The 13,837-nt window shown below is 41.1% G+C and overlaps 1 protein-coding gene across 1 annotated transcript in view; it reads left to right on the plus strand.

The window, feature by feature from the left end:
- Positions 1 to 13,837, plus strand: part of LOC139266235 (probable cation-transporting ATPase 13A4) — a 125,164-nt gene that overhangs the window by 104,469 nt on the left and 6,858 nt on the right. The window contains exons 25-28 of the mRNA XM_070884064.1: positions 655 to 751; positions 1,897 to 1,969; positions 3,842 to 4,016; positions 6,838 to 7,046. Of these exons, the coding sequence (XP_070740165.1) occupies positions 655 to 751; positions 1,897 to 1,969; positions 3,842 to 4,016; positions 6,838 to 7,046 (554 nt within the window). The remainder of the gene's footprint in view (positions 1 to 654; positions 752 to 1,896; positions 1,970 to 3,841; positions 4,017 to 6,837; positions 7,047 to 13,837) is intronic.

The raw sequence follows: 13,837 nt of genomic DNA on the forward strand, positions 1-13,837 counted from the left end.
CACATTCCCTTGTATTAACACAGGTTTAAGTCTTTATGCCAAAAGTAATTTCTAGGCTTAAAATTCTACTGATTTTAATCTACTAATTATAAATAGCTCCTTCAAAATTGTATCTGTCATGTACACAGTACTGTACACAGTATTTGTCATTACTTCACTAGACCCAAAAGGTATGTTAAGGTACCGTAAATAATCCAGGATCTAGCCATAGAACACCATCTTCCTTGCATATTCATGTATTATTCATCACTCTGCTTTAAAAATACATCCCTTTTAAAAAAATTTTCAACAGTGAATCTAAGCCTTACAATGAAATGGCTATTTTTTCAATCAAGGCTACCCAAATTTAAACTTTTAGTTAGTGTACAGTGCTTATGTTGAATTTAGCAGTGTTTACATGCCTCCTTGGGCTATGATACAATGGAAGTTCATTACATAGTACTCGCTAATGCAGACAATAAGCATCTTATAGCGTTCAGTACTATAACATACTGAAGGATCACATGATCACTGACTATCCGTGGTAATGGTGGGGAGGGAGGGGGGGTTCAGCTCAGGCAAGGAGGATTGGTAACGGGACTCATTAGACACATACAATGTTTTTTTAAGCAACTTAGTGATAAATGTCTTTATATTGTTTTTTTTTCCCAACAGGGAGGGAAGGGCAGCACTGGTCACCTCATTTTGCATATTTAAGTATATGGCTCTCTACAGCATGATCCAGTATCTTGGGGTTTTGTGTCTGTACTGGGTATGAGTAATTTTTTCAAAATTATTTTTGTTGAAAAAGAAATGGGAAAATGTTCACATTTTAACTTCACTCAGCCAAATTATATATATTCATGTAATTTTGTGGATTCAAAAGACCTTGGTTAAAATTCAGAGCACCATTTGTAAAGTACATCAAATCCATTCAGATTTGAAAAAATGGAATTAAGGAAAGATAAATTGATTGTTCTGAATCCTGCTCTAAAACTCACCATGAATTCAAAAGTTTGATGCTTGCTACTAAAAACAAATATAAACCAAGAAAGTCTGAATCCATTTATTTAAAACTATTTCACATTGACTCTGATTTATGTTAAAATTTCTAAATTGTATTATTTCTAATCGGGAATCTATTTATTAAAATGCATGTGTTTCACAAAACAAGTTTCATAAATTTTCAAACTTCTCAAAGATCACTTTGTTATCTATTTCCTTTATTTTTCTTTCTTTCCGCATTTGAAGTTGACTCGTGTTACGGTTCCATTGGATGTTGTCAGTCTGTATTATATTGCCAAACTGCCCAGTCTTTACGTATGAGCCCCGAGATTGAATCTGAACAGGTTATTAAATCAAAGCTAAGTCCAATCCTGTTCTTATCTCATATCCACATATCCACATTTTGTAATCGGGGTTAATTGGGTACTGATCAAGAGTTGAATCCTTGCCTGACTTTTCCTTCTCCAGCCAAGAATATTGAGACCAACTTGATTGGCCATCCCAGCTGAAATTAGTTAACTAAGTACATCCCAAGAATTGAACCAAGGGCCCTCCTAGTCTACAAAGTTCATGCAACATGATGCAAATATGCAAATTAAGCCCTTAGGGAACCCATACCGATCCTTTACAATTTCACAACCCCAACTATTTTACAAAGCATTTTATAAAAACTTCAATTAAATTAAGGTATTTTACCAATTAAAAGGAAACTTGTGATCTGCAGGGTTAATGTAATGTAGAAAGTATAATTTGTGTTACTTTCACTTCAATACTGCCCTGACAGTTTTCTTTCCCCACACTGGCAACTATTTTAGCAAATGCAGAGTTTACAGACACTCTTCTAGCATTAACTATGAATTGACAAGTTATTTCTATTCAATGTATCAATACAAACTATTTTTTTAAATTTAGGAAGCAAATACTTTTGGGAATTATCAGTTTTTGTTTGAGGATCTGGCTATTACAACAGTTATTGGTATTACGAGTAAGTATTCATATCGCTGTGTCCTAATAAATCATTTAGCTGATGTCAATGTTTTCTTGGGTTTTGGAATAATTTGTAAAGACTTGTATCCTGAACTAATGAGAAATCTAAAATACTTCTGTAACAGCTGAGTAAACAATTTAGTTGGAGTTTCCGCTTGATTGCAATGGCTTTTTGGCACAATTCCCCCGATATAGCCATAACCAGTGCAAAAGATCATGGAATTTTAAGCATAAAATTGCGCTCAGCACAAATTGAGTTTACGCGATCCTTTGCGTTAGTTTTAAAAGCATTGCGCTAGAAGCAAGCCCTGTCCACAAAGCACGTCACACCCTCAATTATCACCAATTATTCGCTAATTTCACTGGTATGTAAGCCTTCGAGGTGGCTTCAAAAATTAAGCTGGATCTTTTGGGCTCAAGAATATTTTGAAAGGTTTTGAATTTTTTTTAAATGTACTAAAGAACTGACCACTATACCCAATCTAACTAGAAAATAGTTTTGTATATTTTTTTAAAATTATTTTAAGTAATTTAAAATCGAGTTACTCACAGATGGTAATTTGACAGTGTGATTTTAAAATGCTTATTTTTTTAGATTAAACCTATTTTCAGCTGTATTAATCAAATTTCACCAAGTTACCACTCTTAAATATGTCACAAAATATTTTTTAAAGATATCTTTTTTTTAAATTATGTTTTAAAATGTTGCCCGATTGCACTGATCGAGGCAGATATTCAACTCTCAGTACTCACAGAAAAGCACCTCAACCACCCCATTGATACCCAAAGCCCACTTGAGGCCATATTCAGGCAGTCTGCTCACCTAAAACAGACATTAGGCAGCTTTACTATGCAAATTGGGGCCCAATGATTTTAACAGCATGTTCATTATTAAATCAACTAGCTTCAAGTTATTGATTTAAAAATCATAAAGTTGTACTGCAGTAATCATAATACGATATGATTAGTATGTAATATATGCAGGACGATTACAAACTTACAGAAAACAATGCATTATTTTTTTAGAAAACTCCATTCTTCCCATCAGCTAGCGCTAATAGAAATGTTGTCCAAATATTATTAAAAATACTTCCTGTTATGATGTTCAAAACCTCAAAGCAAACTTAGAAACTATGAAGTTAACAATAGTAGGGAATGAGGCAGTTATTGTTTCATATCTTCACACTCTTCTCTTGGAGGATAGTGTGAAGTAGTAGATGATCAGTCTGATTGGCCATCATGTGAACGCTCCTTCCATGGCCATACCCATCTTTATACCAGCTAAAAGGGTGGTTAGTCCCACAGAGCGCGAGAGTTTTATGGGCTTCCACAACCCATTGTGATGAGAGGGGCCACCAGACGTGGGTATCCCACTGGATCAATCCAGAATTCAGAGCTCCTTACCAGGAATGTCTGGATAGGGTTTGATCCATACACTTTCAGACTCCGAGGTAAGAATGCTACCACTAAGCTAAAGGTTTACTCCAATATGGGAGTGATAGTGGAATATGTTCAAACTGGAAAGCTCATAAAATAACAAATTTGATTTGTTTGTATTATGAGTCATAAGATGTGTGGGAGAGTATTCAAGAATGTATTGTACTCTGATGATGATCGCTCCCTCTTTCAGTTTAAAATTGTTGCGACCCATTGAATATTTTGCAGTCTTGTGACTCAGTCTTAGATATGTTATTTTTTATAGAAACTGCTCTTCCCATCAGTGTTGTCATGGTGATGCTGTTTCATTTTACATTGTATATTTTTTTTAAATTGTGATTTGGTTTTTGTGCTTTTTAGCAAATCCAAGATATTTGTGTAAATCAGCTGATAGGAGATTTTTAGCCCAACTCAAATCTTTATTGTATTTCAGTGAGCTTTAATCATGCACAACCACAGCTGGATCCACATCGACCCCCTGGCCAGCTTATCTCTCCACCTTTGCTGCTGTCAGTTATTCTCAATGTCATTCTTAGCCTGGTTCTACATGTGTTTGGATTTGTCATGGTTCAGCAACAACCTTGGTACACACCCACAGATATATACAGGTACAATATATTAAAAAGTATTCCAAAGTATTTACAGCACAGAAATAGGCCATTAGGCCCAAAAGATCAATGCTGGTGTTTATGCTCCACAAGAGCCTCCTCCCACCCTTCTTCATCGAACCCCATCAATCTATCCTTCTATTCCTTTCTCCCTTATGTGCTTATCTAGCTTCCCTTTAAATGTATCTATGCTATTCGCCTCAATTACTCTTAGCGTGTTCCAAATTCTAACCACTGCCTGGGTAATGAAGTTTCTCCTGAATTCCTTATTGGATTTATTGGTGACTGTCTTATATTTATGGCCTCTAGTTCTAGTCTCATCTGCAAGTAGAAATATATTCTCTACTGCTACCCTAGCAAACCCTTTTAAAGACTTCTATCAGGTCACCCCTCAGCCCCAGACTGTTCAATCCTTTCTGATAACGTCTCAGTTCTTTTTGTGCCATCTCCAATGCTCTAGTTTTTTTATAATATGGAGACCAGAACTGTTCACTGCACTCAAAGTGTGGTCTTAGCTCTTTATGAGCTTTTAGCAAATCTCACATTATCATTCTAAATTCTACACAAGTTTAACAGCCTTTCCTACGTCTTTACTACTTCAGGAGCCCCTAATATTTTTGGTACTTTTACATTTGATAAAATAAGTTGTATGACAATCCACTGTTTCAGTGCATTGCATTTTGAGACTATTATATTTTCATATTGCTCTAGAGGTATAATAAAAGATTGCATTATCATTAGATTACATGATTAATCGCATTACAGTATAAAATCAAAATTAAATGTAATTTCCAGCAAAGGAAGAAAAAAATCAACATTTTAATCAATTGGATATGAAGGAATCCGATTAAGCTTTCTGATAATTTTAGATGGATTTCTTATTTACAGTTGTGACTTAGGCTGAAATTCCTCACATTTCCCATCAGTTCTTAATCAATGGAGGAAAAATTCTGCGCGAATAAATGTGGATAACTCAGTGAGGGTGAAATTGGTCTTTGGCAGTAGTGCAAAATGGGCAATAACGAATCAGCAGCCCACTTTCTACCCCGCTGGATTTTTTTTCCATTAATGTCAATCGAACAGGATGTAAAACGGGCTGTAGATTTGTTTTAGTCTGCTTTGTGCTATTGCTGAATTTCACCTCCTAACTTGCTTTTATAGTACAACATTCTTTTACTTCAGTCCCAAATGCTTTTTGAAAGCTTCTCCATCAATATTCCTTTTGCATGGTTCACTTTTCTCATTGTTTATGTATACAGGACAAGAAATGGCTAGCAGCTGATTTCATGACCATGCATCAGCCATCCCTTTCCCCTTCCTGGAAGAGGCAAAAAAGAGTCCTGTAGCTTATTCAGGAGTTCTTTGTTAAAAAAAATCCTTTCCAACCCCACATGAGTGATCAAGAAATCTCCAGGAGAACCTGGATTCACACATTATTTTCCAGAATAATTGACTCTTACCCTCTTAAGTTTCTGTCTTTCCAATGAGTACAAACACAAAGCATCAAGTCCAGCTTTATAGATCAATGCTCTCAGGCCAAGAATCATCCTTGCTGCCCTCACAGCAATTTCTCCAGAATCCTATTGTCCTTCCTAAGGTGAAAGGACAGGAATCCAAATGGGGTCATACCAAAGTCTTCAATAACCATATTATTATGATCCTGGTTTGTAATGAATTGGCCAGACAAAACAGCCCTGTTTGCTTTGGCTACAACCTCCTCACATTGAGCTTGATGCTTGAGGGAGCACCAATGATCACTCCAAATTTTTTCTCCCTCTCATTTATCTTTAATTAACACCCATTCACGATACATTCCATGCCCTTGTTATATGAGTATCTAAATGTATAATTTACCACTTGTCTACACTGAAGGACATTTGCCAGACTTCCGAAATCTATCCATATCCACTTTCAAACTATTTTCCTCTTCTAGTGATTGCCATGCAATTTGGTGTCATCTGAAAATGTAGTTACTGTACTGCTTATGTCCTCCTCCAGATCATTAAAGAATATAATGAACAGAAGGGGACTGAACACTCGAGCACCTCATTCATTACTGGATCCCACTGGGAATTACCCATTAAAAGCCTGCCTTTTTATGGACCCTTAGCCATTTTTGTTAAGAATCTTCCCATTCCATTTCCCACACCGTGAGATATATTATTTTCACACAATGCCTCATGTGGCATGTTATCAAAAGCCTCTTGGAAATACAATATTTGCTTGGTCTCCTTAAATCATCATTCTTGTCACTGCTTCAAAAAATTCAGTCTGATTTGTGAAATGTGATCTCTGCTTTCTGAAGCTGTATCCCTTATAACTCCTCTATCTTCTAAATGTTCATTTATACCATCTGTAATGATAGTTTCCACTAACTTCCCCACCATAGAGGTTAGATTCATTGGGGGTAAGTTCAACTGCAACCCTTTGCAAAAAACGGGTGATAACGAATCGGCAGCCCATTTTACACCTTGTCGGAGTTTTCTTTAACCAAGAATTGATTTTAATGCCTTTTTGAATAATGGGACGAGGTGTTCTTCTGACACTAACCCTGCTCTTGTTGCACTATTGAAAATATATACCAAGATGTCACACAAGACCTCTGCCATTTCTTTGAGTATTCTAGGATAAATTAAGTCTGCTCCTGCTGCTTTTTCTATCTACCTCCGATGGCTATATAAATACAAGTTGTTGTTGTTGTAAAAGGGACCTTGAAGAGAGGTAGGGGTACTTTGGCATTTGCCAAAAATCCTTTGTCCAATCATTGATACTACAGTATTTATAATTGAATTTTAAATTATTTTATAATTTCTCTTTGCAGAGCTTGTAACCCAACAAACCTAACCAGTGGTGATATAACTACATATAACAAGACAGCAAACACTATTTCCATCTCCCTGGCACCAAATGAAGATAACTATAAGAGTTATGAGAATACCACTGTGTATTTGCTATCTCTTTTCAACTGTATAACAACAGCAATTGTATTCTGCAAAGGAAAGCCCTATCGAAAACCAATTTATACGAACTGTAAGGACCTTTGTTATTTCCATTAGCTTCTATTAAATTATTTTCTATTATGATTTTCAGTTAAATATACATGCATGTTTTTAATAATTGATTTTAAATGATTCCTCACAGAAGCTAACATTAGTGTAGGGGAGTTTTCAATCAAAATCCAGATTACTGTATTTCATTGAACATTTCATGTGCCAATTTATTATATTTTTGAGTCACATCTGAGTGCACTAAATACAAATGAAAGTGTCAAATACAGCTGTCCTTCTGGATTATCTCTTTATGGTGGCACAGGTGAGCCGCACAGACTTGGAAACTCTCAGGTTTGATCCTAACTCTGTACTCAGTTAGCCAACTCATCTGAGAAAATAATAAGGTGCTACAATTGGCTGCACTGCCATTTGGCTAGGGAAAGTAAAATTAACAAATGTTCCCATCTCTGACCATTATCCAGCAACCTCCGCTGGAAGTGCTGTGTTCATACTCTATTTGTTTGTTACAGCTCACTAGACAGGCATTAGGACCCTGCAGGAGCTAATCACAGTCGCTGTAAACATTCTGGTTCATGCTGGTTTTGGGACACCATTTTGGGAGTTGCTATAAAGGATACAGTTAAGTTACATTTCTCCTGTTTCAGTTAGTCTGTTATTTACGCACACAATATAATTTGGTGATGAGGATGAATCAAGTTAACCTCCCTACTCCCCCACCTTTCCTTTCCACACCTGGGGACCCTCCAATTCTGTGGCCAAGATGGATAAAAAGCTTTTCTACGTACATCACTGCAACAACGTAACACCAGCTCGCCGCCGTGCAATATATCATTTCATTAACTCAACTGGCCGCTATGTGTAACTTTGGAGCACTCACTGAGGAAATGATCAGGGATCAAATTATTGAGAAAACAATGATTCCCCACATTCGGGAACGCTTGCTAATGGAGGATGACAAAATGACATTGGATAAAGCAACTAATTTGGCCATCCAAATCGAATCAACGCTTTCCGATTCAAAAGCAATCAGATCCCCTGCTTCCCCTGTGCAGCAGACTTCAGCTGCAGCCCATGTGCAAGGCGTTCATCCAAAGTAGAAATCACAGCAGAGACCCAGGGCTAGTAATAAGCCACCCACTACAGAACACGGGCCTAACTTCCACTGCTTTAACTGTGGGGACAAATCACATTCAGCAAAGAGTCCTAACTGCCCTGCACGTGGGAAGAAATGCTCTGCATGTGGTAAAATGAACCACTTTGCTAGTGTCTGTCACTCATCACAGCATATTCGACATGTGGACAACCCCGATAGTGATGCAATATGGTTTACACCGTTAGTGACATTTCGCACATCGGTTCGGGAAAATTCAAGGATTGTGAGGTAAACATTGACGGCACCCCCATCTGCCTCCTCATTGACCTTGGAGCCAAAGTCTCCATATTGAGCAAGACTGTGTACAAAACCTACTTCACGCACTATCAACTGCAGCCTGCAACTTCCACTCTACAGGCGTACTCCGACTCCAAAATTGAGGTACTTGGGATCATATCTGTCCCGATATATTACAAAGACATAACATTGGAGAACTTTTCCTTTCATGTCACGAAGGGAAGAAGCCTCATGGGTGTTGACCATTTTGAGAAGCTTGGGTTCAAAGTTTACGACCCAATCGGCACACCTGTGTACACGGCGGACTTTGACAAGCAGTATCCCTCAATCTTCACAGGGTTTGGAGTAACAACAAAATTTTGCCTTTGTCCCCGTCTTGACCCTTCCGTCAAACTGGTTATAAAGCGACTTCGCCGGCTCCCATTCGCGGTTTGCGACTAAGTATCCGCAGATTTAACGCGGCTCGAATCTCAGAATCATTGAGAGCATCGACTCCTCACCCTGGATCTCAAACCTAGTCATTGCTTGGCGTAAAAATGGGGAGGTCCGCCTATGCATCGACCTGAAAGAGGTCATCAAGGCCATCATCCTCGACAAGTACCCTCTTTCTACCATCGACGGACTGTCTTCAGAATTCCACGGCTCAATAGTTTTTACGAAACTCGACATGTGCCGCAGTTACCTACAAATACCCCTAGCGGAGGACAGCAAACCGCTCACGGCATTCACTACACATGACAGTCTGTATCAGTATCGACGCATACCCCACGGACTATTCTCTGCACCAAGTGCATTTCAGAAGATTGTCACCACTATGCTAGCAGGCATAGAGGGAGCGCTCAATCTGATTGACGATATCGTCGTCCATGGAAGAACATGATTAGCGACTTCACGCAATTATGGCTAGACTTACTGCACATAACATTACACTTAATGCCGATAAGTGTACATTCGCTGCTGGAGAAATAAACTTTGAGCTACAGATTCACAGCACAAGGCAACGCTTGACAACACTGACGCAATCCAGCGAATGCAGGAGGCTACCAATGTCAAAGACCTTTCATCATTCCTCGGCACTTGCAACTTCTAACTGAAGTTTGTCCCACACTACGCGCATATTGCCGAACCACTTCGCAAGTTGCTGCACAAGGACGTTCCTTGGGAATGGACAGATTCCCAGGCTCGGGCATTCACCACGCTTAAGGAGAAAATCACATCCCCTCCTATCCTCGCGCACTTTGATCCAAATGCCATTACGTTACCACGGATGCATCAGGCACCGCCATGGATGCTGTGCTCTTGAAACAGATTGATGGCCTGGAATGCCCAGTAGACTTCGCCTCTCGCACGCTCTCGTCTGCCGAACATAAGTAATCTACAGGGGAAGGTGAAGCACTTGCTTGCATCTGCGCATGTGAATGCTGGCACATCTATCTCTATGGCAGGAAATTTACCCTCCGTACGGATCACCAAACACTAACCGCGCTACTCGCTGCAACTGGATCTTGGCACAGACCACTACGAATCAGCCAATGGTCAGATCACCTTCATCAGTATAACTTTGATGTACAATACATCGCTGGCAGTCACAACCACGTAGCTGACATGCTCAGCCCCTCGACACCTACTTTGGACTCTGATTTATTCATAGATGATGACACATATGTCACGTCGGTCATCACTCAGTCCATCAGAAACTTGGTCTCCTGCGATGAACTCAAAACCGAATCACAGAGTGATGCTACGCTCCAGCACATATGCGACTTCCTTCAGACTTAGTGGTCTAAGCAAATTCTGAAAGAGCTGAAAACGACGCAGATCGGCACCGGACGGTGTTCCTCACGGTTTGCAGTCCAAAAATTTATGGTCTGATAAAGAATCTACTCCTGCCTGTGAGTCCAACAGAGAAGACCTATGAAGAATTGTGTACACTGGTACAGGACCACCTTAAGCCAAACGAAGGCATCATCATCTCGAGATACAGATTTTTACACACACATTTGCTCAAAGGGCCAGAATGTGGCAGAATTCATTGCCGACCTGAGACATCTAGCGGGACCGTGTAAGTTCGGAGCTGTGTTGGCAGACATGTTGCGGGACTTCTTTGTAATCGGCAGTAACCACAAGGTGATCCTGCGTAAAATACTGGCAGTGGAGATGTTGGACTTGAACAGGGCCATCACGATCGCTCAGTCATGCACGACAATGGATAGAAGTCTAAAGCAGATACCAGTGAAAAATCGAAACTCAGCAAGTACTGTAAATATGATTGATTCGGCAGAGCGGCTCATGGCAGGGCCTACCCAACTGCATACACGAAACCTGTGGCTGCCCAAAGTTCGCCAGCGGGAATGCATCCGATTTCTCCGTGTTGGCGTTGTGGGGGAAATCACCGGCACCAGCAGTGCCGATTTAAGCAATATAGTTGCAAAGGTTGTCTGAGTGGGGCATCTCCAGCGCAAGTATCCGCAGATGAGCAAGCGTGCTGCGACACACCACATGGAGGATGATGGTCAGACTAGCACGGATCCGTATACGGAATCCGAGATACAAGAGGAGGAAGTGTATGGACTGTACTCGTTCTTAACTAAGAGCAAACCGATAATGATCAACGTGAAATTTTAATGGGGTGCCGGTATCGATGGAACTGGACACTGGGGGCGAGTCAATCGATAATGAGCCAGAGGGCATTCGACAAGCTGTGGGATACTAAGGCTGTGAGGCCCAGGCTGAGTCCATTCAATGCCAAGTTGTGCATGTAACCAAAGAACTCAAAGCTCTGATTGGCAGTGTCACAATTAAAGTGTCATATGATGGTATGGTTCACGAGTTACCGCTATGGATTGTCCCAGGCAATGGCCCAACGCTGTTCGGTAGGAACTGGCTTGAAAAAATCAGATGCAATTGGAATGACATTTAGGTCGTCGGAGAAAGATACATGTGCCCAAGTACTGAACAAGTTCGCCCCGCTGTTCGAACCAGGCATCGGCAACTTCATGGGAGCCAAGGTGCAGGACACGGATGCAAGACCCATCCATCATAAAGCTCGGGCAGTTCCGTATATGATGAGGGAGAAGGTTGAAATTGAACTGGACAGACTCCAGGTGAAGGGACCATATCACCAGTTGAATTTAATGAATGGGCCAGCCCCATTGTTCCTGTGCTGAAAAGTGATGGCACAGTCAGAATCTGTGGAGACTACAAGGCTATGATCAATAGGATTTTGAAACAGGATCAGTACCCATTACCGAAGGCTGATGACTTATTTACAATGCTAGCCGGGGGGAAGTCGTTCACCAAACTGGACTTGACGTCGGCCTACACATCACAGGAGCTGGTCGTGACGTCGAAGAGACTTACGTGCATTAACACGCATAAAGGACTGTTTATTTATCACAGGTGTCCTTTTGGAATTTGCTCGGCCGCAGCAATATTTCAGAGGAACATGGAGAGTCTACTGAAGTCCGTTCCCAGAATCGTCGTGTTCCAAGATGACATCCTGATCACAGGTCATGACTCCGAGGTACATCTGAACAACCTGGAAGAGTTCTACATCGTCTAGGCAAAGTGGGACACAGACTGAAACGTACAAAGTGCGTCTTCATGGCACCAGAGATCGAATTCCTGGAGAGGAAAATTGCTGCCGACGCCATCAGGCCCACGGACGCGAAAACCAAGGTCATCAAGAATGCACCCAAGCCGCAGAAAGTGATGGAGCTGTGTTTGTTCCTGGGTCTACTCAACTACTTCGGTAACTTCCTACCTAAGTTGAGCACCTTATTAGAACCACTGCACATGCTGCTAAGAAAAGGCGACAACTGGGTGTGGAGTGCATCTCAAGACAGAGCTTTTGAGAAAGCTACTAATCTGCTTTGCTCTAACAAGCTGCTGGTACATTATGACCCATGTAAATGTTTAGTATTGGCCTGTAATGCTTCGTCATATGGAATTGGTTGCATACTCCAAAAAGCTAATGAGTCGGGTAAACTTCAACCAGTTGCGTATGCTTCAAAAAGTTTGTCCAAAGCGGAAAGAACCTACAGCATGGTAGAGAAAGAAGCACTAGCCTGTGTAGCCTGTGTGTATGGGGTTAAAAAGATGCATCAGTACCTGTTTGGTCTTCGGTTTGAACTGGAGACAGATCACAAGCCACTCATTTCTCTGTTCTCTGAAAACAAAGGTATCAATACCAATGCTTCATCCCGCATCCAGAGGTGGACACTGACATTATCCGCTTATGATTATGTTATTCACCATAGACCTGGCACCGAGAATTGTGCCAATGCATTGAGCCGTCTGCCGTTGCCCACACCGGAGGTGGAAACGCCACAACTGGCGGATTTATTGTCAGTTATGGATGATTTTGAGAGTGAAGGAACCCCTGTCTCGGCTCAACAAGTTAAGACCTGGACCAGCCAGGACTCAATTTTATTGGTGGTGAAGAGTTGCATCCTCAAAGGTGATTGGTCTGCCATACCCAAGCAAATGTGCGAGGAGACCAAACCTTACATTCGTCGCAAAGACGAACTGTCTATTCAGTTGGATTGTGTACTGTGGGGCAATCGTGTTGTTATGCCCAAGAAAGGGAGAGATATTTGTACGTGAGCTACACAGCACACATTCCGGCATTGTAGTGATGAAAGCCATCGCCAGGTCTCGCGTATGGTGGCCGGGAATTGACTCTGATCTGGAATCATGTGTGTATCAGTGCAACACTTGCACGCAGCTCAGCAAAGCACCAGCGGAATTGTCACTGAGTCTGTGGTCGTGGCGGTCAAACCATGGTCCAGGATCCACATAGACTTTGCAGGTCCCTTCCTGGGGAAGATGCTTTTAGTTGTGGTGGATGCTCGAAGTGAATCGAGTGTATAATCATGTCATCCAGCACATCCACAGCTACCATTGAGAATCTCAGTGTCATGTTCGCGACACATGGTCTGCCTGACATTGTTGTTAGCGACAACGGATCGTGCTTCACCAGTCAGGAGTTTCAAGAGTTCATGAAACTCAATGGTATCAAACATGTAAGGTCAGCACCGTTCGCACCTGCATCTAATGGGCAAGTAAAATGTGCTGTCCAAATCATAAAGCAGAGTATGAAGCGAGTAACCCAAGGGTCACTGCATACCCGCCTATCATGCATACTGCTTAGTTACAGGACAAGACCACACATGCTTACCGGGGTCTCACCTGCTGAACTAATGATGAAGAGAGGTCTTAAGACCAAGCTATCCCTTGTACAACCTGACTTGAATAATCATGTTGAATATAAGAAGATAAAGCCAGCAAGGGTATCACGATCGCACAGCTGTGTCACGCGATATTTCTGTAAATGATCCTGTATATGTTCTGAATTATGGTCAGGGTCCCAAGTGGATCGTTGGTACTGTCATGGCCAAGGAGGGCAACAGAGTGTTTAT

This window comes from Pristiophorus japonicus, chromosome 6 (genome assembly GCF_044704955.1).
Source record: "Pristiophorus japonicus isolate sPriJap1 chromosome 6, sPriJap1.hap1, whole genome shotgun sequence".
Classification (NCBI taxonomy): domain Eukaryota; kingdom Metazoa; phylum Chordata; class Chondrichthyes; family Pristiophoridae; genus Pristiophorus; species Pristiophorus japonicus.